At 39.0% G+C, this 23246-nt stretch overlaps 1 protein-coding gene across 1 annotated transcript; it reads left to right on the top strand.

Annotated features, from left to right (window-relative positions):
* Positions 1-1878: 1878 nt before the first annotated feature.
* On the top strand, positions 1879-22472 carry LOC122081633 (transcription factor GTE9-like). Its single transcript, XM_042648821.1, has 10 exons — positions 1879-3983; positions 4103-4151; positions 4263-4418; positions 19588-19661; positions 20443-20512; positions 20628-20705; positions 20796-20911; positions 21028-21094; positions 21279-21409; positions 21502-22472. The coding sequence occupies exons 1-10, from the start codon at positions 2655-2657 to the stop codon at positions 21817-21819; spliced, it is 2388 nt and encodes a 795-aa protein (XP_042504755.1). The 5' UTR covers positions 1879-2654; the 3' UTR covers positions 21820-22472.
* The last annotated feature ends 774 nt before the right edge of the window (positions 22473-23246 follow it).

The raw sequence follows: 23246 nt of genomic DNA, 5'->3' as shown, positions 1-23246 counted from the left end.
AAAAGGTCAAAAAAAAAAAAGGGCGAACAAAGTAATTCCATCATTCTAGTTTCGTTCTTAAATTATTTAAAATAGATATATAATAAAAGATAAAAACATTTTGATAGATAAATTGAAATTTTTATTTTTGACACAAAACATCATTTATGTAACAAAAACGTTACTAAATGCAGCTCAGTATTAAGATAGGATTCGGGATTTCTGCGATCACTCTCTTGGGGAAAACGAATTGAGATGAGAGATGCGAGGTTGGAGAGTCGGGTAGGTGTTTCAATCGATCGGTTTCAGTTGAGCTTAATTGGTTTTAAACTGGTAATGGGCTAATCCAAAATCAATCCATTAAACCAAAAGTTAGCTTTGGTCCATTTGGATCGTTTTTTTTTTTTCCTTCTCAATCATTCGGCATAACATGCTCTTGTTACGTCATCGTCGGGCTACTATCGATTTGGTTTTGATTTTTCATAAAGACAACTGCTTGTTCAGTTAATTGGTGACTTGCCAGTAGAGTGGATGCTCCTGAGAGGTCACAAGCCCAACTCTTTTGTCTTCTCACCTAATCGTAAGGAGAGTTCGAGAAACAAGTCTAACATATCATTCATTTTCATTCTAAATATATCTATTAGAGAGAGAGAGAAAATAAGAAAATAAAAAGAAAAAGAAGAAAGATCTTCTCCGATTAATTGGAGCCCAATTAGTGATCCAAATGTTATGAAGACAGAAATAGATTGTTTGCCATATAACTTAGAAAGGTGTTATTTAAAACTTAGGCTTCATTTGGTAACATTTATGTTCAAAAAACGATGTTTCGTGTTAAAAACGAAAATTTCAATTTATGTATCAAAACGCCGTTTTTAAACAAAAAAATAGTGTTTGGTGAATTTGTATTTTGAACGGTTTCAAAACATAGTTATTCTCTCATCTCTGTGTGTGAAATTGTGAAAAATGAAGAGCTAAGGCGGAAGACAAGTTTATTGGGAATGATTTTCTTAAAATCCAAATAGTTCATTTTTTTTTTTCTTAACGAAACCGGGAAGATGGAATAGTTATTTGTCGTTCCATCAATTCCAATTCCTACTGTTATTCTTTCACTTTTTATTTCAAAAAAACATAAAACTCATCCATGATGCACCAAACGTTTTATTTTGTTTTTTCATTACAATATAACAAAAAAAACTCCATAAATGTTCCGATAGAATATAACCAAACGCAACCTTAGAAAACACTCTTATTCTCCGGTGAACCAACGCGATGGCATATAAAACATCTTTTATATACTTGAACCTCAACCGTTTTCCTTTGGCGTAAGTGTTGTTTGTTTACTAAAAATCTATTATATTTGTTTATTTTTTATTGTATATCTTTTGTAAACATCAAATGCAATATTTTCATCGTTAAATAGTTGTCTAGAATAAGAAATCCCACTTGTAAAATTCAAATGCCCACCCATGGTTGAAGCATCTACTTCAATGGTGAAAATATCGTCATAATAGGCGTATATATGTCATTATCTAGGGATATATGTCAATGTGATTTTTAATCAATGTCCCTCTAACTTCAATCTTTGGGGGGAGGGGAGAGACATCATTTTATTTAAACATGAGATTTTCATGTAAGAAAAATAGGAAAGTGTTTCCAGCGGACGAGTGTGGCTCCTACAACCAATGAGAGTACACGATACATGGGGCATGGTAAACTATTTTTCCAATAAAAAATTATGACAAACATGGGAAATACTATAGCCGTAAGATCCAGATCGGAGGGTTATAAAAGAGAGAAAAGAAGATACTCGTCGGATTAGACAACTTGGAGATTTCAACGGTTGCAATTGCCTGGGCAAGGGTGGCCGTGGCCTTTAACTACAGGAACCAACTAATCGAGAGATCGTGGTATTGTTCTTTGCTTTTTCGTGTGTTTGGGTCTCCACTCCTCTCCTTCCTCTCTCTGGAGGAGAATCATGAAGAAGGGGTTCTAGGGTTTATTCTCAGCTTGAGAGCGGCTCTGCTACAGATCCAGGTTTTGTATTGGATACATGAAGCGTTTTTAGGGTTTATGACTTTGCTTTCTCCATTTGACCTTCTCCAAAGCTTCGATTTATTCTCTTTCTTCCAATCTAGGGTGTTTTGATTTTTTGTTATAGGGAGAGGGATTGTCCGTCTTTTTTACATCCGTTATGGCGAAGAGTTTGTGTTGAACGAAGAGGGAATCGCGGATTCGAATTTTGGTTTTTTTATTTTTTATTTTTATTTTTTTATGTTTCAATCCAGTGACTGCATCGGGGTTAGGGTTTTTATTAAAAACAAAATTTGCGAGCGGTGTATAGTAATTGGAGGAGATTACATCTTGGTTCGATGCTAATTTTAATCATCACTTGGGGTTTGACCTTTAATTTTCGCTTGGGCGATAATTAATGCCGTGGTTCTGTGAGCGTATAGTTCCCGAATTCTGTTGCCAGGAACAAGTAATTAATGAAACTTTTATTTGGTTGTAATACTGAAGTTAATATTATTCTGGAAATAAATTGAAGCCAGATTTTGGCTTGATTACATACTATATTGTCTTACTGGGAACGACACAATCTGGGTTTTGAGGGATTGTTCTTCCGGGTTAAATCTTGCTCCCGCGGTTGATATGTGCAGATTCAGGGTTTTAACCTTATGACATTGAGAGTTCTTTTAGAGCACACTGTAATGAAAGAATCAAAGAAGCACCCACAGAAGGTCTTGGTCGCAATGACGGGGAAACCGCAGAAGTTCTCAAAAGCGTATCCGTCTGGGTTTGTGTCGGACTATCGTCATGCTGTTGAAACCATGGGTGAATCTGAGGGGTTTGGTAGCTCTGGTCGAGTTGACACAGAGATAACTGCTTCAGTGGATTCTTTCGTCCCGAAAAGGAAGTGTATTAGTTTGAACGTTGATGGGTGTGATGGCGTTGGTGTCCCCTTACGGGTCCTGGTGGTATCAAAGATGTCTCAGTCTGAAAGAAAGGATTTAGAGATGAGGCTCAGAGCAGAGCTTGAGCAGGTTAGGGTGCTTCAGAAAAGAATTGCCTTGCAGGGTACGAATGGTTTTGTTACATTGTCATCTTCCAATGACATCCGTGGTTGCAGTGATGGACAAAGAATTCCCTCGCTAGAGAATTTTCCAAGATCTTCTGAATTGTCATCTGAGCAAGGGAAGAAACGGGTTCCTCCAGTCCGCAATGGTGCCCACTTGAAAAGGGACACTTCGGGGAGATTTGAATCTGTCAAGCAGGGTGCTACTTCAAGCATGTCAAATGTTATGTTGAAACAATGTGAGGCATTGTTGAAACGTCTGATGTCTCATCAGTTTGGTTGGGTCTTCAATACTCCTGTAGATGCAGAGAAGTTGAACATCCCAGATTATTTCCAAGTTATCAGGCATCCGATGGACTTAGGGACAATAAAGAGAAAGATAGCTGCAAGAACATACTCTAACCCGTTGGGTTTTGTTACTGATGTAAGGCTCACTTTCTCAAATGCAATGACTTACAATCCGCCTGGAAATGATGTCCATATCATGGCTGATACACTCAGAAATTTTTTTGAGAAAAGATGGGAATCTATTGAGAAGAAATTTCTGTCTGCTGATAAACAGGCAGTGCCTGTGAAACCTAGTGTCCCTAGAGAAATAGAAACAGCTAAGCCAATGCCATCTTCCAAGAAGAGGAAAATCTCTGCGATAAACCAAAATATCATGACAGAGCCTGTTAAACGGATCATGACAGATGGAGAAAAACTTAACCTGAGTAAAGAATTGGAATCTTTGCCGGGAGATATGCCGGAGCACATTGTTGATTTTCTGAGGGGGCATAGTTTCAATGGATGCCAAACTGGGGAGGACGAGATTGAGGTTGATATTGATGCTCTCAGTGATGATACATTGTTCACACTACGGAAGCTTCTTGATGACTATTTGCGGGACAAACAAATAAATCATGCAAAAGCCGAGCCTTGTGAAATTGAGGTATCTTTTCTAATTTTCTTTATTTGTAAGTCTGATGTTGATCCCTTATTTAATCTAATTACTTGGCTGATGATGCATTTGATCTTCTATGTCTTATTTTCGTTATTATCATTTTGCAGATTTTGAATGACTCCGGGCTTAGCAATTCATCAATGCCGCCTTGCAAAGGTTATTTTTTGCTTTGTTCATGAGTAATTCTTGAAAATTGAATATTTTTTAACTTGTGAGTTGGATATTTTCTCAAGCAGATTTTTCTTTTAATTCATTGTACATGCACAGGCAACGAACCAGTTGATGAGGAGGTAGATATTGGTGGAAACGATCTTCCTGTTTCAAGCTACCCTCCAGTAGAGATAGAAAAAGACACAACCCATAGAAACAGCAAATGCAGTAGTTCAAATAGCTCCAGTAGTGAATCTGGCTCTTCGTCTAGTGGTATGTACCTGTTACTGTCGTATTCTTCTCAGACCACCTCATTATTTTGTTTGTATTGTGTTTTGTATCTTTGTCTCTAGCTTTAATTCAAGATTTTAGTTGAATAACTTACTTTGTTGGCAGATATTGTTCACTTGTGTTTCTGCTTTCCATCAATTGTAAGGCCTTCATTTTGGCTATTGAAAAATTTAATGGTTAGAAAAGGAGGAACGACATGACTAAAGACTCTCTTTGTTATTATTTGTTGAAGTTCCTCCATAATTTACTGACTTTACTTTCATATGCATATTTATCATGCAACGGTAGAGGTTTTTGACTTGCATAGAGGGCCTGAAACAAGGATTTTTGAGATTTAGAAGATCATCTAACACCAAATAATGGAGAGGTTTTCACAGGTTTTGCTGTAAAATGTCGTGCAAGAGGAAAAATATTACTTGTTCAAAGTGTTGCATTTGCTAAGGAGCTTTCTCTTAAGTTCAATATGATGCAGAATATTATGCATTTGATACAAATAACAATATTTTTTTATGGACATGACATAGGGGCATACCCTAGAGGAATTTGGTAGATAACTAACATCCACTTTTTTGGAGTTAATTGCTGTTTATCTTTGGTACTGTTCATTTTTCTGAATGGAAAAAAGTTGAAAAGACTCAATAGTCTAATGCTTTAGATGTCTGATCTTTCGGAGTCTCTCTCTGTATTTTTATCTTACTCTTTTATCATGTTTGTTTCGGGTCACTTAAGTGGAAATTGAGGAATAACCCTACTACTTGAAAGATTGTCAATTATTAAGGTTGTTAAGGGTTTCTTCCTTGTAAATGAACTCAGATATGGTTTTTAGTGGTGGAGGTCCAAGGGATTTAAAATAGCTATTTTCAATTTTCAACCATATTAGATGTTGTAGAAGTGAAGATGCTAAAGTATTAATAAGTGATGAGGATATTAAAGAGAGATGTAAAAACTTTTTCTACGACTTGCTGAATGAAAAACAATACAAGTAATAATGTTTTAGAAAGTCGTAATAACCATCAAGAAACCATAAATATTAAAAATATTTGAAAAATTAAGGTGTCTGAAGTGAAGGAAGCTTCAAAGAAGATGAAAATAGGTAACGTAAAAGTAATAGGTCCGAATGGTGTGGAAGAGTTTAGGAATATGTGGAATAACTTGGCTGACTAAGTTGTTTAATAAGACTGAGCACAAGAAAAATGCCAAATGAATGGAGGCAAAGCATTGTGGTTTCGATTTATAAAAAGGGTGGTATTTGAAATTTAAATGGTTATGGAGTGAATAAAACTTCTGAGTACTATGAAATTATGGGAGAGAGTAAAGCTCTGTACTTTAATGCTCTAAAAACTGATTCTTGTGTTTTTCCAATTTTTAGAATAGAAATAGGAAAAAAGCTGTATGGTATGCCCGGTTCAGTTTCTTGTTTTTTTGAAATGAATTGGGCACTTTTCATAACTTGGAATCCCTTTTTTGGCACATAAGGTTTTTCATATTCAGAATTGATTCTAAGCAAAAGGTGCATAATTAAATGACTCACTTAAGTAGAGAGAGGTAAATCAGGAAATTACACTCAAAACATAACAATAGGGCTGATTGATGGCATTGTAGACCCTATTGCCCTCTTTTCTCTTGGAACGGTGAGAGAGAAGCGTACAGAGCCTTGCCTTAGGAAACTGAAGCTTCAACCCTACCTTTCAACCTTGTAGATCTCACAGTCTGCCGTCGGCGAGTTTAAAGGTGGGATGCTCTCTCTCTCTCTCTCTGAACTAAATTTCAAAGAAAAACTGAAAAGGGAGGAGAAGAAAAGATCTGTCGTTTGTTTCTCCAGAATTTGGGTTTTGGACGGAATTAAGGAAGAAATTGATTGATTGCATCCAGACATATCACTGGAAGGTCTGTTGAACTTGATTAAAGGGTTCGTGGATATCTTGATTCTGGCATTTGGGTACCAATTATCTGGCCTTCCTGCTGTTTGGGATGCCCAAAATATGAGGAAAGCCATGCAATGGGGTCTGTTCTTTGAAGATGTGTTCTTTTACTTCATCTTCTTATGTTCATGGCTCATTTGATGTTTGGCTTTATGGGAAATTTCAGGAAATTTTTGTATCTTCATAAGTTAGAAGATGGGGGGAATTCCACCCAGATGAACAAATGGATGATCCACCGTTGCAACCAAAGTTTTTTCCCCATTTTTTCATGGTTCATTTTTAAGCTGTTTATTGAACCTTTCATAGCATGCGATAGTCATTACCATTGGGCAGGAAATTTTGTAAATTTTTGCTGAGGCAAAGATGGGTCTGTTTGCCTCCACTATAGATAGAATGGGATAGAAGGACAAATGTCTTGAAAGAAATTTAATTATTGTCAGGCCTTCGGTTTCCATTAGAAGTTTATGATATATATGCTCTCCGGACATATATGCGAATCCTCAAATTCCTCTAGCAACTTGGAGCTGTAAACCAAAACAGGCTATTAAGCTACAAGTGCAATCCAAGTAATCAAGTTCGGGAGAAATTTCAGTATTTGCAATTGATTAGGCTGAAGTCTCCATTCTGTTATCTTTTCTCCCTTGAAAAATGACCTGCAGAACAAGTCTCTTGAATCAGATTCAACCTTCAATTTACCAATCTTTAGAGACCTGTGTAGTTTCCAACTGTCAATAAATTTGACTTCCCTGCTGCTCCTTGATTCGTTCTGTTTTACCCTGCGGAAACAAAAGGAGTTAGAATAAGAAACAAGCAGTCATGCCAACCAGAGAAATATTATTAGCTTCAACAGATGTTCTAACCACATCAGTTTTATAGAAATCCAGACTAGGCTTTTCCAGTTGAAAGCCAATTAGCCAAAAATAGTGAGCAGAGGTTAGTTCCTGATATCTGCTTCATTAGTTTTTCTTATGCATTTTTGGTTCTTTGAACTAAAGTTAATGGGAACTAAAGTTTGTGTAATAATGGTTTCTGTAACTTATATTTTATTAAAAAGCCATTGACTATCCTTAGATTTTATTAAAAAATCATAATTTTGGCACTCATGGTGTAGATGGCGTTTTATGTAAATATTGGTTTCTAACAGAAACGATTATGTTAAGTGCAAACCATACAGGTTTCTGTTTCTTCCAGGTTACAAAAACATTTTTTTTTAGCGTTACCGTACAACATTTAAGACACAGAATCATTCCAAAAACACATAAAAAACACATAAATGCAAAAAAGTGTGCCAAACCCAAAGAAGCATGCCTGAGACAAGAAATTGATATTCGGAATAACCAATTTGGTTTTATGATGGGAAGATCAAACATAGAAGCTATTTGCCTAGGGGCTAATGGAAATATTTAGAGAATGTAAGAAGGATCTCCTTGTGGTATTTGTTTACTTAGAGAAAGCTTATGATAGAGTCCCTAAAGAGTTAATTTGGCAAGTATTCGAGAAGAAATGTGCTTCGGGTAAATTTATGAAGATGTTAAAGATATGTATAGTGGTGTAGTGACTAGTATAAGTATTGTTGGGGGGGGGGGAAGTAGTGAATTCCCAATTATAATTGAATTACATAAAGGACCAGCTTTATGCCCATATTGTTTGCACTAATCATAGACGAGATGGCTGGTGACATTCAAGATTCGATCCCTTGTTGTATGTTTTTTGTTTATTTGTTTTGGTGGACGAAATAAAAGTAGGGATAAATGCAAAGTCGTTAGTAACAATAGGAGTGAAAGGGAAGCTGTGACAATTTTTGATAGGGAAATACCAAAAAGTGAAAAGTTTAGGTACCTAGGTTCAATCATAAATGAAGGAGAGATAGAGGATGATGTTGCACTAAGAATTAAAATAGGGTGGATGAAGTTGAGGGGTGCGTCAGGAGTGTTCAATTTTGTGATTGACATATTCCTTTAAGGCTCAAGGAAAATTTTATAGGACGGTTTTACAACCAGCAATGATGTATGGAGCTAAATGTTGGGCCTTAAAAAAAAAATATGAACAAACTTGGTGTAGCTGAAATGAGGATGTTGAGTGGTAAAACTAGAAAATATAAATAAAGAATGAACAAATTAGAGCTAATTTAGTGGGAGCTTGGATACACGATAAGTTGTGCGAAATTCGTTTGAGGTGGCATGGACATGTGCAATAGAGGCCTTTGAATTTCCCAGTCTGCTAAAAGAGCTAAGGGTAGGCATAAGATGACTCTGGAGAAGTGGTGGGAAAAGACATGCTGATGGGTAATGGGGTAGGATGGATCCTAGGTTCAGATTACATACATCCTTTAACAAGATCCCAAGTAAAACCCCAAAATAGAATTTAAGTCAATAGTAGGGTTAAAAGTCAGCCTATCCTGATGAAGGTTAGACTTTGATCAATGTTCACAAACCAATAGACTAACTCAAACCCAAAAACTACAGTGTTCTAATGGTTGATTTAGAATAACAAATGAAACTTCAGAATTGAACAATAAGATTTCCAGATTTTGGCACCAGATCAGGATGTATGTTCTCTCCAAAAGTCTGGCGAAGGTCAGTCTAGGCACTCCAAAAGGTCTCCCAGATCCCATGGCTAGATTTCTCCCCAAGGTGAAGTCGTTTTCTGATCAGGAATGTCCAAAACAGAGCATCCACATGATGAGTTATTCCAGTGATAGGGTAGGTTTAAATCCCAATATATTAGATCCTCATTGTCAGCAATAAACACTATTCTTATTAGTAGCATAATGTGAACACCGGAATAGGCATTCAAACTTATCAGTACTGCAAGCTGTGAAGGAACAAAGGAGATGGAAAATAGGAGAGTAACCTGAGCTCCTCTAATGTAGAATTAGAATTACAAGTGATCCTAATCCCAGGCAGGATTTGAAATTCTGGTTGAATAGAGATGTCCTCCAATAGACATGGTTCTAGCTCTCAAACACTCTCTCACAATAAACAAATAAAAGGAAAATAAGAAAAGAAAGAGAATTCGATGGAGGGTTGAGAAGGGGGAAGACTAATGTAGAACTAGAATCACAAGTGATCCTAATCCCAGGCAGGATTTGAAATTCTGGCTGAATAGAGAAGATGTCCTCCAATAGACTTGGTTCTAGCTCTCAAACACTCTCTCACAACAAACAAATAAAAGGAAAATAAGAAAAGAAAGAGAATTCGATGGAGGGTTGAGAAGGGGGAAGAAGAACTATTGAATGAGCGTCTCACACAAGCTGGATCCCACAGCACAACAGCATAAGCCATTTTTTTTTTCCCATTAATAAATTCGTGTTCAATGTTGTAGCCCCTTACAAACTTATATAGAAGACTCAAAACTGACTCAAACACTAAAAAAGAAGGGCCTAACCCAATCCTTAACTAATTAGGAAACCTAAATTGACAAGGAAACTGAAATAACAAAAGAAATAGACTCAAAACAGGATTCTAACGAAACTAATGAATTAAATCTCGTTTTCTTATGTTTTACCCATATTTTAGGCCCATTAAAGTGGCTCATTACAAAGAAAACCCATGGGATCAAAGGCCCAACACATATATAACCCAACCTGAGGCTTATTTGCCTAAACCCATTAAGTGACTTATCTGCACCAATTCGGCCTCACTTAAAAAAAAATCGTCCTCGAATTTTGTAGAGTGTGAGGGTGATTGTAGTGTGGTGCACGTCCCTCTTCAAGCTATAGAAAAATTTAGGTAGTTCTTTGATAATAAGGATGTAGTCTAAAACGTGAGGAGCTTGCTCTTCAATATACTTTAATGGGATGACAAACTTTACATGCTCAGTTTCAACAACCTCAAATGTATCCATGGGATGGCCTTCAACCACTGTGTTCTTGACCTCCGTAATTTCAATCTCAAGCTCCTTAGGATCTTCCTCTTGGTAGTTCACAGTCATCACAGATGTAAAAGCACCATTCTCGTTGGGTTCGATCTCTTTGTCCGCCATTGTGACCATGTCGCTTTCGATTTCATCCATATGAATACCATTGATAGGAACATCAACGACCAACTCTTTCTCGACAATAGCAATCTTGTGACATGTGGGTGGCTTTTGGAAATCTGGTGGAAGAAAGTACATTCTCTGTTCATGTTTTGTTAGGTACATGCCCGCCAACTCGTATTGCGTCTCTTCTCACATTCTAGGCTCACGTCCTTGAGCTTGAAGTTGCCTTTCACGGACTCTCCATTGTATTCGAGCATAGTCACTCATCTGAGAACATGTATATTGGAGTTTGTCTCTGTCAAGTTGTAGTTGTCAATCTAATTCATGCACCCATTCAAGGAATTCCCCATGAAAATAATGTGGCTGAGCATTAGATTGGGCAGCAATACCCTCTTCTAGTTCTGCAATTTGTTGGTTCATAGTGTCCATCCTTGTGTTCAGTAATTGGAGGGATTTCATCACATCCTCCGATGAGTATTGTTTGGAGCTCTCTTCAACAATGACTCTGATACCAAATAATGTAGAACTAGAATCATAAGTGATCCTAATCCCAGGCAGGATCTGAACTTTTGGCTGAATAGAGAAGATGTCCTCCAATAGATTTGGTTCTAGCTCTCAAACATTCTCTCACAACAAACAAATAAAAGAAAAATAAAAAAAGAAAGAGAACTCGATGGAGGGTTGAGAAGGGGGAAGAAGAACTAGTGAATGGGCATCTCACCCTCAGGTTTAGGCATCTCGCACAAGCTTCATCCCACAGCACAACAACATAAGCCATATTTTTTTTTTTTCCATTAATAAATTCTTGTTCAATGTTGTAGCCCCTTACAAACTTATATAGAAGACTCAAAACTGACTCAAACACTAAAAAAGAAGGGCCTAACCCAATCCTAACTAATTGGGAAACCTAAACTGACTAGGAAACTGAAATAACAAAGGAAGTAGACTCGAAGCAGGATTCTTAACTAAACTAATGAATTAAATCCCGTTTTTCTATTTTCTTCCATATTTTAGGCCCATTGAAGTGGCCCATTACAAAGAAAACCCATGGGATCAAAGGATTAACACATATATAACCCAACCTAAGGCTTATTTAAAGTAAAATAAACCCATTAAGTGACTTATCTGCATCATCCTCACTCGACAAATTCAGATCAGAATCCCGCTGTTCTAATAGACTTCCCACCCCTCACTGAATCCCTCAACAACTTCATGAAAGAAGGCAATAAAACTTCCTATTCTCAAAATCGTTGGATGTTTTTTGGCTATTACAAGTCTTTAAAAGCAAGTACCAATTCAGATTCCTAGTAGGAAACTGAAAGCAGGTATAAAGCCACTGGGAATAGGAAATACGAGATAAAAGAGGACTCTCTAATCGTGGGAAGAGTTCTAGTTACAAGTGAACTTTAAAATTAAAAGTTAATAAGGAATAATAAGTAAACTAGATAACTAGCTAGAAGCTAGTCTTGATTTTTGGCTGGTGGTTCCAGCCGCCATCTATCTGAACATGCTACTAAGGCCAAGGCCTGTTTGGAAAAGCATATTATAGGGCCTTTAAGGCTTGTTTGCCTCAAATAATATCAAAACTTAAGATGATCAATAGTGAAAAAGAAGAAGAATTGAATAGAAGAGAGATAAAAATGAGACTGAGGTTGAGCTATAACATGATGGAGTGAATGTTCCTTTCGTGGACAAGCCCTATCCTTTATATTAACAAGAAACCAACTCTTAGCAGGAATCCTACTAAGAGTCTATGACTAATTACAATATAAGAGAATAACTACCTAAGTCTAATTACAATAGGAAATAATTAAAGAGACGATAACTAACTAATTACACTCAGTTACTAAATATCATCCCACGGTGCATTGTCCGATGGGACACCTATGGAATACTAACCATGATACACACTTCAACATTCCCCCTCAAGCTGGAGCTTACGTATCTTCCATATCCAGCTTGGAGCAACCACTAAGAAACGTTGGTCGGAACAATGCCTTAGTGACATATCGCTAAGTTGACAAATCGATAAGTTACTGGCAATATAAATCACAGCTTGACATGACCTTTGGTGGATCTTCTATCTGTGATACAGTCGGGAAGCTTGCTTTTTGTGCTACTATTAACTATATTTGGATGGAACGCAATCTTTGTAAATGAACTTTCAACTCTCGATCATTTCATACGATTTGGAAAGCCATCTACTTTGATGTTACCTCCAAGCTTGGTTGCATTCGTCTCCGTGCGGTTTAAGATTCCCCAAGGAACATGCTTATTGTTGTGTCCTGGGGTCTCGCTACTTCTGTTATCCTCCGCATTGATGTATTATTGTGTCCCCCCCTCATTCTGATGTATCATTGTGTTGTTCCCGTTGTAGTTCAGCTCCCCTCCTGGCCTACGTAGGCCTTTGGTGGCTCTCCCCTCTTTGCTCCCTTGTATATTCGTCTCCCTTGGTAATGAATTTATTTATTCAAATAAAAAAAAAATTACAGCTTGATTATCACAATACTTCTTCATAGTATTAGCAATTAAGAACCCCAATTCTTGAGTAAGAGATTTCAACCACATCAGTTCCGCTACAATATGTGCCATAGCTGATGTAAATGCACATTATGGAAGGAGATATGAGAGGAAGAAGGGTCCAACCAAGAAGGCCAATCGGACCCCTACTTAGTCCACTTGAGTGGCTAAGTCATTAACTATAAATAAGGGCCCATTGGGCCCATCGGCTAGGGTGTATTTAATTAGTTTGTTTCTAATTAAGTAGAGGCCCATTGGGCATATCGATTTAATTAAGTGTATGCCCAATCCAAATTGTTTTAGGACTATTTTTCACATAGGTTTTATTCCTAGTCTTAGTACGACTGTAAGTAGGAAGGTCCTGCCCTCTATATATAGAGGAACTTATGTAAACCTAATTTTCAGATTGGAATAAAGAAAATTGGAGTCAATTGTGTTAGAACAACTGCGATAGTTGTGAGTGAGAAGCCTTGGCCGAGACAGCCACTCCTCCCCCACATTCTCTTATCTCTCTTCTTATTTTCTGCAATTAAATTCCTGTTTCTGTTCACTGTTGCAGCAGCTATTGATCTCAGAGAATTCAGACCTGTTCATGCTAAGATCGATCATCAAGAAATCCCCACTCTTGGAGCCAATCGATCTCCTCTACTGCCTAACTCAGAGGTCTGATCTGCAAGCCTTTTTAGGGACTGGTTCTGCTCTCCAAGAGGACCACTCGATCCCTGTTGGAAGACCATCTGAAGCTGTTCACTGCTGGTTCCTGCAATTCTTGATTTCTCTCTCTCCTAGGGCTGAAATCAAGAAACTTCCTAACTTCAATACCAACCGTCAGAAGTTGATCATACTTGCAGGCTTTTGTTACCATCAAGGGACCTTCATTAGCCCAGACGCACAGCTCCATTGGAGATACACACAGTCAGCCACACCTCTCTCTCTCTTTCTCCCAATTGCAGGTTTCTCTCTCCTCCCCTTTGGGGACAGTTTTGCTTAGGTTTTGTTCCTGTTTACTAGTTACCTCCTAGAGTATTGTTGCTGGTTCTTTCTTCATTATTTTCTGGTTTTTCTGTCCTCTATTCTTAAAGCTAAAGTCGACCAGCTACTTGTGTGTTTGGGATTGTCATTGTGGGAGTTAGTTTCTTGTTACCTATTCCTGCATTAATAGCTCTATACTCAACCTCTGCACTCGACCAAGCCACAATAGTCTGCTTCTTACTCTTCCAAGTCACAAGATTACCTCCAACAAATGTGTAATGTTCTAGTAGAATTCTTAGATCATTGGTCGTACTAGCCCAATTGACATCAGAGTTGCCCGGAAGAGGTGTAGAATAATAGCAAGTAACCAACTTTTTGTAGGAATCCTACTAAGAGTCTAAGACTAATTACAATAGAAGAGAATAATTACCTAAGGCCTTTAATGCCTGTTTGCCTCTCCTACGAGAGTAGGTTTTAAACTTTCCTACGTCACATGCGGAGCTTAGGACTAGTAAAATTGAATAGAGCTGATTGGGAAAAAAAATGGATGTATGTAGTTAATGCCACTTAGTTGGGATAAGGTTGCGTTGAGTTGATGTCTTGGGCTTGGGCTTGGGCTTGGGCTTAAGCTTAAGCCAGTTCAACCAGTTCTTGGTATTGTCGCCCTTTGCTGCTGTCGATGGAACTGATGAGAGAAAAAAAAAAAATAGAAAAAAAGAAGTCAACATCTCCTGTGTCTCTTTTTGCCATGACATGCTCCTTTCCATCCAATCCAAATTCTTGTTTGACTTGCTCAACTCCGAACTGGCTTTGGAAGAAAAAGTCACTGGCTCTGAGCTTGCCTTGCTTCTAGCCCAAGAAGAGAGCTTCCTCCGTCAGAAAGCCCGTATCAAGTGGTTAGATCTTGGTGACTCCATTTCTACCTTCTTCCATCGTTCTCTTAAAGCTAGATCCAATGTGAACACCATTCCAAAACTCTTCTCTTTTGGTGTTGATCTCCTCAATCCTGAGGAAATCAAAGCTGAAGCTGCCTCTCATCTTCTTGGAATCTTCTCCCAGCCTCTCCACCCCCTCCTATCCCCCTCACAATCTTCTCAACAAATTTGTTCCTGATGATCTTCTTCCTTCTCTTCTCTCAATTCCCTCTGATGATGAAATTCTCTCTACCATCATTTCCCATAAGGCTAATAGAGCCCCCTGGCCCTAATGGCTTCAGTATGGGTTTCTTTTCTTCATGCTAGAACATCATTCGCAATGACTTTATTCTGGCTATTAGGAACTTCTTCTACAATCCATCTCAGATCAGTGGGATCAATTATACCTTCCTTTGCCTCATCCTAAAAAAGGAAGGTGCTGATTCTATGAATGATTTTAGACCAATCTCTCTGTAATCTTCTCTATAAGTTCATTGCCAAAATTTTGGCCAATAGGATTCGGAAAGTCATTAATTCTCTTGTGAGCCCCAATCAATCTGCTTTCATAGCTGGGAGGAGCATTATTGATAATATCATTCTCTGCCATGAGATTGTCAGGGGATTTGATCGGAAAACTTATTCTCTTTTTGCCCTCCTCAAAATTGATATCCAAAAGGCTTTTGATTTTATCAGTTGGGATTTCATTTCTAAAGTCTTGCTCCAAATGTCTTTCCCTCCTTCCTTTGTCCACTAGATCTACTGTTGCATTTCCTCCCCCCCGATTCTCAGTTTTAATCAATGGCAGTCCAACTGGTTACTTTTCCTCGGGCCGAGGAATTCGCTAAGGTTGCCCTGCATTCCCCTTTTTCTTCTCTCTATCTCTTAAAGTCCTGTCACGTTCCATCCAGTTGGCCACTGATCTCTACCTTATCTCCCCTATCCCTAAGTGTAAATCCCTTTGTCTCTCCCACCTGGCCTTTGCTGATGACATTATGATCTTCTCTAAGGCCGACCCCCTCTCTATCTCTACCATTATATCCTCCCAACACTCTTTTGAATCCCTCTCGGGCCTCCGCATAAGCCTTCTCAAATCTAATCTCTTCCCTCTTTGGTGTCTCTGCTGAGACCTAGTCTCATCTCCTCGGTATCACTAGTTTCTCCTTGGGCTCTTTACCTGTCAAATACCTAGGTCTCCCTCTCATTTCCTCCAAGCTCTCTGCCCACCATTGCTTCCCTATGCTTGATCTCCTTAGAAAGAGGCTCCAGTTTTGGGAAGGCAAACTCCTCTCCTATGCTGGGCATCTTGTTCTAATCAGATCTGTCATCCAATCTCTCTACCTCTATTGGTCTGGGATCTTTGTCCTTTCGTCTTCTACTATCAAATCCATCGAAGGTCTCTTCTGCTTCTTCCTCTAGAAGGGTGCTGACTCCTTTAAGTTTCTTCATCCTTCGTCTTGGAAAAAGGTTTTTTTGCCCAAGATCAAAGGAGGCCTTGGTATCAGAAGAATAGAAGAATAGAAGAATTAAAGAGGTCAACTTTGTGGGTATCCTGAAGCTCATTTGGAAAATTGTCTCCAAGTAGCGTAGTATCTGGGTTGATTGGGTTTACTCCTCTCTGCTTACCCTCAAGTCCCTTTGGACTTGTCCCATCCCCTCTGGTGCTTCCTGGATTTGGCGCAAATTTTTTAGCATCATGCCTCTTGTCCTTACTGCCATTTCCTTCAGTATTGGTAATGGGAAACGACCTCCCTTGACCTTTGGCACCCTTCTGGCATTCTCTTCTCCCTTGTCACTGTTAGGACCATCTATTCTTCTGTCCTTCTCAAATCCTCCCTTGTCTCCTCTATTCTCCCCCAAGGGCTGGTCCCCCCCTCCCCCCTCTTGCGGATCTCTGGGTCTCTCTCCCTCCCATTCCCCCAAGTCACCGTGGTAGGGAAGACAAATGCATCTGGCTCCCCTCTTCCAATGGGTTGTTCTTCTTTGCCTCTGCTTGGTCCTTTGTGAGATCCTCTGATGCAGATTAATAACCAAAATAAGGCTTATTTTATTAGGAATAAGCCTAGGGTTGGGTTGCATGCGTGTTGGGCCTTCAGTCCATGTGGTTTGGAGTGTATTGAGCCACTTTTATGGGTCTAAAAGAGGGGCTCTAAGATTGAGTACGGGATTACTAGTTAGTTTCCTTTTAAGTTAGGTTTAATTTAAGTTATATTGATTTCTTAGGGGTCAAGTTATTAATTGAGTCAAGTCATTAGTAGTTAGTTTCCTTTTTCAACTAGTTTCTAATTTCAGTTTCTAGTAACTATTGTATTAGGAGAATATTTGGTTTCCTTTTTGAGGAACCTTCTATTTTGTAATTCCCTCCCCCTTCTAAATTATAAATAAAGAGGAGGAGACTCCTAAAAAAGAGAGATGATTTTATGAATGAAAAAAGCTATATTGTTGTTCTCTCTTATGAGTGCACTTTGTGTGTGGTCAAAGTGCTGAATTGGTGTTTGATCCGGTAACTCTTTGCGGCGTGAAGTCCAAGAGGTCTCTTCAAGTTTTATTCTTCTTATTTTCAAGGTTAGAATTTTCTTTTGCAAGGATTTACGGACCAGGTACAGATCTGATCCTATTTTTATTTTCTGGTTGTTAGAAACTCGGATTCTCTCCCATCGACCCTCTACTGATCTGGACTTCTAGCCACCTGATGGCCTTACCATTCTGGTCGAGTGTTAGGCCTATCGAGGAGGTAGTTTGATCCTAATTTGGGGTCAACCAGACCTGGAATTTTATAACAATAAAATTCTCTCTATTCTGGCCGATTCTGGTTTCTGCCCAGAATTTTGAATCGCTTTGTTCTGGATGTTGCTGATTGGTTGCTGGTCTTATGCTGATCATATACTTCACTTTTTATGCTTGTTGGTTGATGAGTTCAGCCCCTAAACCCTTGGCTGTTATTCTGCTACATAATTTCTAAGTTGTTGAAATCGATTGCAGGTATCATATTCTGTTATCTCAGTTTTTACTACTATATTGTGGTTGATTAAGTTGGGAGATGCTTGGGTGTGCTTTGATTAAAAGTTCCTGCAGTTGAGACTTGGTTAGACCCCTATTCTAGTCTACATTGTCCTCTGGCCCTGTTGTTCTTTGGTGAAATCTCGTCTGGTTTAAATGACATATTCCCCGCCATAACTTTACCACTTGGAGATGTCTCTCCAATTGCCTCCCTACGCAATCCTTCCTTATTCACCGCCACATCCCTGTTAACCCCTTTTGCTGCCTCTGTCCTCTTGGTCCGGATGATATCTCCCACCTTTTCTTCTCTTGCCCACTCTCCTTTTTGGTTTGGAAAACTGTCCTCTCTTGATGCTAGCCCTCCAATAGGCCAATTCTACCTTTTGATAGGGAATGGATCTGGGTCGACATGACATTTGCGGGCTCCTCCATATGTGGTACCATTGATAAGTTAGCTTTCTCCACAACCATAAACCACCTTTGGATGAAGCGTAACATTCGTAGATGGTCATCCAACTCCCGCTCCCTGGACAGGATTTGGACAACCATCTTCTTTGATGTTACCTCTAAAATCCAGTCCCTTTATACCCTCTGCTCCCATCCTGTCCCAAATTCCATTAGAACTAGGCACATCATTTCTTCCTGGAGCCTTATACTGGTCCCCTCTCCCACCACTTCATGCCCTCCCTCCCCCTGCCTCCGCTTCCCCCTTGTCGTTGCCTTAGCTGATGGCCCCTTTCTTCTCAGCTCCTTTGATGTAGTTGCTTGTTTTGTTTATTTTATTGCTTCTTGCTTTGCTCCCCTTGGGGTTGGCTTTTCCTTGTTGGTTTAAGCCTCCCCTCCCCCCCTTTTCCCTTGTATTTTCTTTTCTCTTTGGGTATAAATTTATTTATTCATCCAAAAAAAGAAAAAGAAAAAGAAAAAACACAACAGAAGATCAGAACTAAACCCAAAGCTGGTCGAAGGCTTAGAATATTTAGGGGAAGATTGTATCAGAATATCAAGCCCATCCAATAGTTGGATCATCAGTTTATGAAGAATCCTAGTAGATATGGGATAAGTCCATAAGAACCTTGCTCACTGAAATATACTTTATGGTACCTTAAAAATAAAAATTGAATATAAATTGTCAAAGGGGTTCATGGACGATTGCACATGGCGATCGAACGCTTCATCAAATGGGGGGGGGTGATTTGGTCATTTGGAAGCCCTCTATTGTCTCCATCACATGGTTATATGTATGACTGTGCACCATACAAGGTCATTCATAAAACCTTTTGCCATATAAATTTCTTTTATTTTTTTTACTTATTTTAAAGTTCTTATATTCATTGGCCAATCAATTTTTCCATCCTGCTTCCACTGTCAGTAGTTGGTTTTACATGTGCTCTCTGTTTATTGCCGCCTGAGATAACTTTTGGCATATGCCATCTTGGGCCAAGCTCAAATGCTATTTAATTTCACTTCGTTTCTTTGTAAGTAAATACTCTACCAGAAAAATGTAAATTGATAGTTCCAATTGTACTGTTGGGGAAGTTTTCTGTTTAGGTCCATTTTTGCCTGACATAGTTTCCCTCGAAGTCGTTTTTTCTAGGCTGCATTTTATTTTTTTGACATTCTTTTAGGGGGAAGTTTTCCTACGCCCATAAAGGGTCCCCCCCCTTGCCCGGGGGGGGGGGGGCAGTATGAATGGTCGACACTTCCCCCACTTTTGGGCAATAACCTCAGCCCCTTTTGAACCCATCGGTCAAGGGATTCACTGTGGCTGTGGAATTACTCGGTCCTTTTATTTGCAGATTCAGACTCTGGTAGTTCTTTTAGTTTTTGACATTCTTTCATTTGCAGATTCAGAGTCCGGCAGTTCTTCTGGAAGTGAATCTGAGGGTGCTAAAGCTTCATCTCCAGTGAATCCGGCAAAGGTACAGTATGATATAATTGAATTATCTGTAGGCTGACGTAATTAATTTGGGAGCTCTCCCATGGATTACTCAATTTTTTTAAAATTTATTAGAATTTACAAGGACACTTGTAACTAATGGTTTATGGTGGAAGAAATTTTATTAATTTTAGAAGGTAAGACGCGAGAATTGTTAAGCAATTTTATTTCCTAACGTATTTGATTTTTAATTATTTTGGGGTTTAGACATCCAATTCCTTTGCAACTCCCATAGTTTGAGCTCCGCGAATTTAAAATGAAAGGTAGGTTAGCCTGTTAAACAAATTGATTGTGGCAATGAAGATGGAAGGTAACAAGTAACAAAAAGAGATCCTTATTTACTACCTACAGCTTGGTTTGGGGCTGTATCAAAATTTAAGTAAAATTACTTACTTTCACCTTCTAATTTGTTTAGAAAGATGGGCAAAGTAGAGTGTGATGCAGGTACCCACTAAATTCCTTGTTATAACTAACAATGAATACAGAATTTGCCAGAATGGGTAAGAATTTTGGGCATAAACACTGGAACCAGCTTTGTTCCTCCAAAAATTATTCAGTGTAAGCTATTATTAGCTTTATGAAATGCTGATAATGTAAAGGCGTGCTGTAAAATATATTATTTGTTGTGTAAAATGCTGATATTGAAAAGTGTGCTGTATATATTTTTTGCTCAAGTGGCAATGGGGATTGATGCTCTTAAGCGGTTTCCTTCAATCTTTGCTGTGCTCAAATAATTAATATTCTTCTGATTTTCTTATGTCCAGGAGAACTTAGGTTCTGGAGAAGATATAGAACAAAGGAGAAGTGACTTAATTGATCCACATGATGAAATTCGTGAGTTTCTGGGTTCTATTTATTCTTCACATGTTCTCATAACTAGAGTGGGCAATTAATCTATGCAAGATTGCTTTGAAATGGTGTTTAAAACTTGTATTCCCTGGATGCACAGAATCTGTCAGTGGCGATCAACTTGAGCAAAATCCCCAAACCAGGCCAGTTTCTGTGGAGGCAGATGGCCATCAAGGCGGTAAGCATGAATGCTATATGAGAAAAACACAGGAATTGGGGTTCTTTTCTTTCTAGTGTGTCATCTTACCCTCTCTAATAACATTTTTAGGGGAGAGTGCTCCATCTGAGAGGCAGGTCTCCCCCGAAAAGCTCTACCGTGCAGCTTTGTTGAGGGGTCGTTTTGCTGATACCATCCTCAAAGCTCGAGAAAAGGCACTTGATCAGGTTGGTTACAAGTTTGGGCAACTCGTTGTAAATTTAACCTATTTGTCCCTATTCATTTTCCCAAGTTAATTCCATTTTTGGTTGTGATCTGGTACGCTTTGATCGGCTGACATTAGGGTGAAAAGAGGGATCCTGCGAAACTACGGCGTGAGAGGGAGGAACTTGAGAGGCAGCAGAGGGAAGGTACGCAAGTTGACCTTCAAATATGTGGTTGCTTGCATTTTTGGCACGAGTGAAGGCTTTGTTTAAAATGTTGGATAACCTCAGAATACGACGGATAAAACTAATATTAGAACGGTGTTCTTGGCTGGTATAAGAAACATAAAAGCATCAACTCTAATTGTTTTCTACTAAATTCTGTAACCAGAAAAATTGCGGCTGCAAGCAGAAGCCAAGGCTGCAGAAGATGCTCGACGTCAAGCCGAAGCAGAGGCTGCAGCTGAAGCCAAGCGGAAGAGGGAGCTTGAGAGAGAAGCGGCACGTCAAGCGTTGCAGAAGGTAAACAAAGACATGTTTGATGTTAGGGAACCAATTGCACTTTCCTTCTCTCAGCTCTCCTGTTTGATTAAAATTTTCTGGCAAACATACAGATGGAAAAGACTGTTGAGATTAATGAGAATTGTCAGTTTCTGGAGGACTTAGAAATGCTTAGGGGTGCCGCTACCAAGCATTTACCAAGCTTTGTAGATGAAACAAGCCCAGATCACTCTCAAGATGGCATAGACTGTTTCGCGCTTCAGGGAAGTAGTAACCCTTTGGAGCAACTAGGATTATACATGAAAGTGGATGATGATGATGAGGAGGAAGGTGAGCCACATGGTGTCCAAGACCCCGTAAAGGATGTTGAGGAAAGTGAGCCGAGTGTCCCAGACTCCATAACGGATGTCGAGGAAGGAGAAATCGACTGACCAGTTCGGTTCTTCTGCCTTTATGTCATGCACCGACAGGGTTTGAATAAGAAAATTTGGCTCAGAAGTCTTTTGACGAGAAACTTGTTAAGCTCTTTCTGGAATGGGTGACAGGAATAAGAGGTATCCATGGCTGTGTGAGCCATTGGAACTGATTGAATTTGATCTGGCAGAAGCTTGACTATTGCCCTGGGTTTTGGGATGATTTTTTTTTATTAAAGACAGTTTTGCCGTTGAAGCAGATCTTCCCCATAACCATGTCATGGATTTGGATTGCAAGGTTTCTCATATTGGGACTATTCTAATCTAGGACCCATGCCTTAGAGGTAAAGGATGCATTTTGTGGGGATGATGCAAAGGTGGAGGAGAACCTCATTTTGACCCACTCCCAAACTATAGAAAAACAGGGGCGCCCCGGGGGGGGGGGGGGGGGGGGTTGGTTGGTGGGAGATTATAATGAAGATGATTTACTTGTACAGAGTTGAAAGATTTTAGTGCTGATTATGTAGTGCATCACTGAATCTTCTGTTTATATCAGTGCATCTCTGTCTGAGGTGACGGTTCTTGAACTTGAACATAATGATTGTCAAAAAATTTTGGTCACACTGTTCTTGTTTTAATTGATGTTGTAACCTCGGGGGTACCGTGATCTATATGGCCTGCTCTGCTGGTTGAAACTTTAAATCGATGTCATTTCAGATGTTAGGTAGTATGATAAAAATGAAGATATTTGAGCACGATGAATTCCACATATTTAGTCGACTGACAGGTTCATTTGAGCACACTTATGTCCTTGATAGCTTATGGGTTAACGTTTTAAAACTTGGAATTGGGTACAGGATCGGTCTGCATTCTCTTTGATTCTGTTGGGAATCGGTTAGACTCCCTATACATATAATGGGGAGTTCACTGAAACTGGCTCAACAATCAATTCTGAGACGAATTCAGGCTCGCCCAGATTGAGCCCCAGATTGAGTGGGCGCAGAAAGACCTCTGTTCCGAGTCCAAAACTCAGGTTCTCGTATGAGGGCTTGATCCGGACTCTCTGTTCCCTTCTCTTGCTTTGCATCGGCAAGTCTCTCTGTATTTTGATCTGACCTTGTAGTGGTGAGAGTCTCATACGGTGGATGTGTTTTTTCTCTAGACGTGAAGGAGGGTAATTATGCTTTTTTGTATTCTAAAATTAACATTAACCTAATTATTGTTTTTGAGTTTAAATGTAATAACGATTTTTTAAGGGAATGATGTAATATAGGCAAATGTCAGGGATGTTGATGTAAATCACCCAATATGTAATATCAGTTTGAAAAAATTACATGATTACCCACTTTTGGGTTTTCTTTTACAAAATTACCCAAAAAAAGTGTTGGTTAATAAAAATATTCAAAATTAGATTTAGGTTTATAAAAGTATCCACACAAAGTTTC

This window comes from Macadamia integrifolia, chromosome 6, assembly GCF_013358625.1.
Source record: "Macadamia integrifolia cultivar HAES 741 chromosome 6, SCU_Mint_v3, whole genome shotgun sequence".
NCBI lineage: Eukaryota > Viridiplantae > Streptophyta > Magnoliopsida > Proteales > Proteaceae > Macadamia > Macadamia integrifolia.
This window is presented reverse-complemented; position numbering and strand designations above follow the sequence as displayed.

Coding starts and splice junctions, on each gene's coding strand:
- LOC122081633 (XM_042648821.1), top strand. CDS start 2,655: ATGACATTGAGAGTTCTTTTAGAGCACACTGTAATGAAAGAATCAAAG. Junction 20,706..20,795: donor GGCAGATGGCCATCAAGGCG/GTAAGCATGAAT, acceptor TAACATTTTTAG/GGGAGAGTGCTCCATCTGAG. Junction 21,095..21,278: donor TGAGAGGCAGCAGAGGGAAG/GTACGCAAGTTG, acceptor TTCTGTAACCAG/AAAAATTGCGGCTGCAAGCA.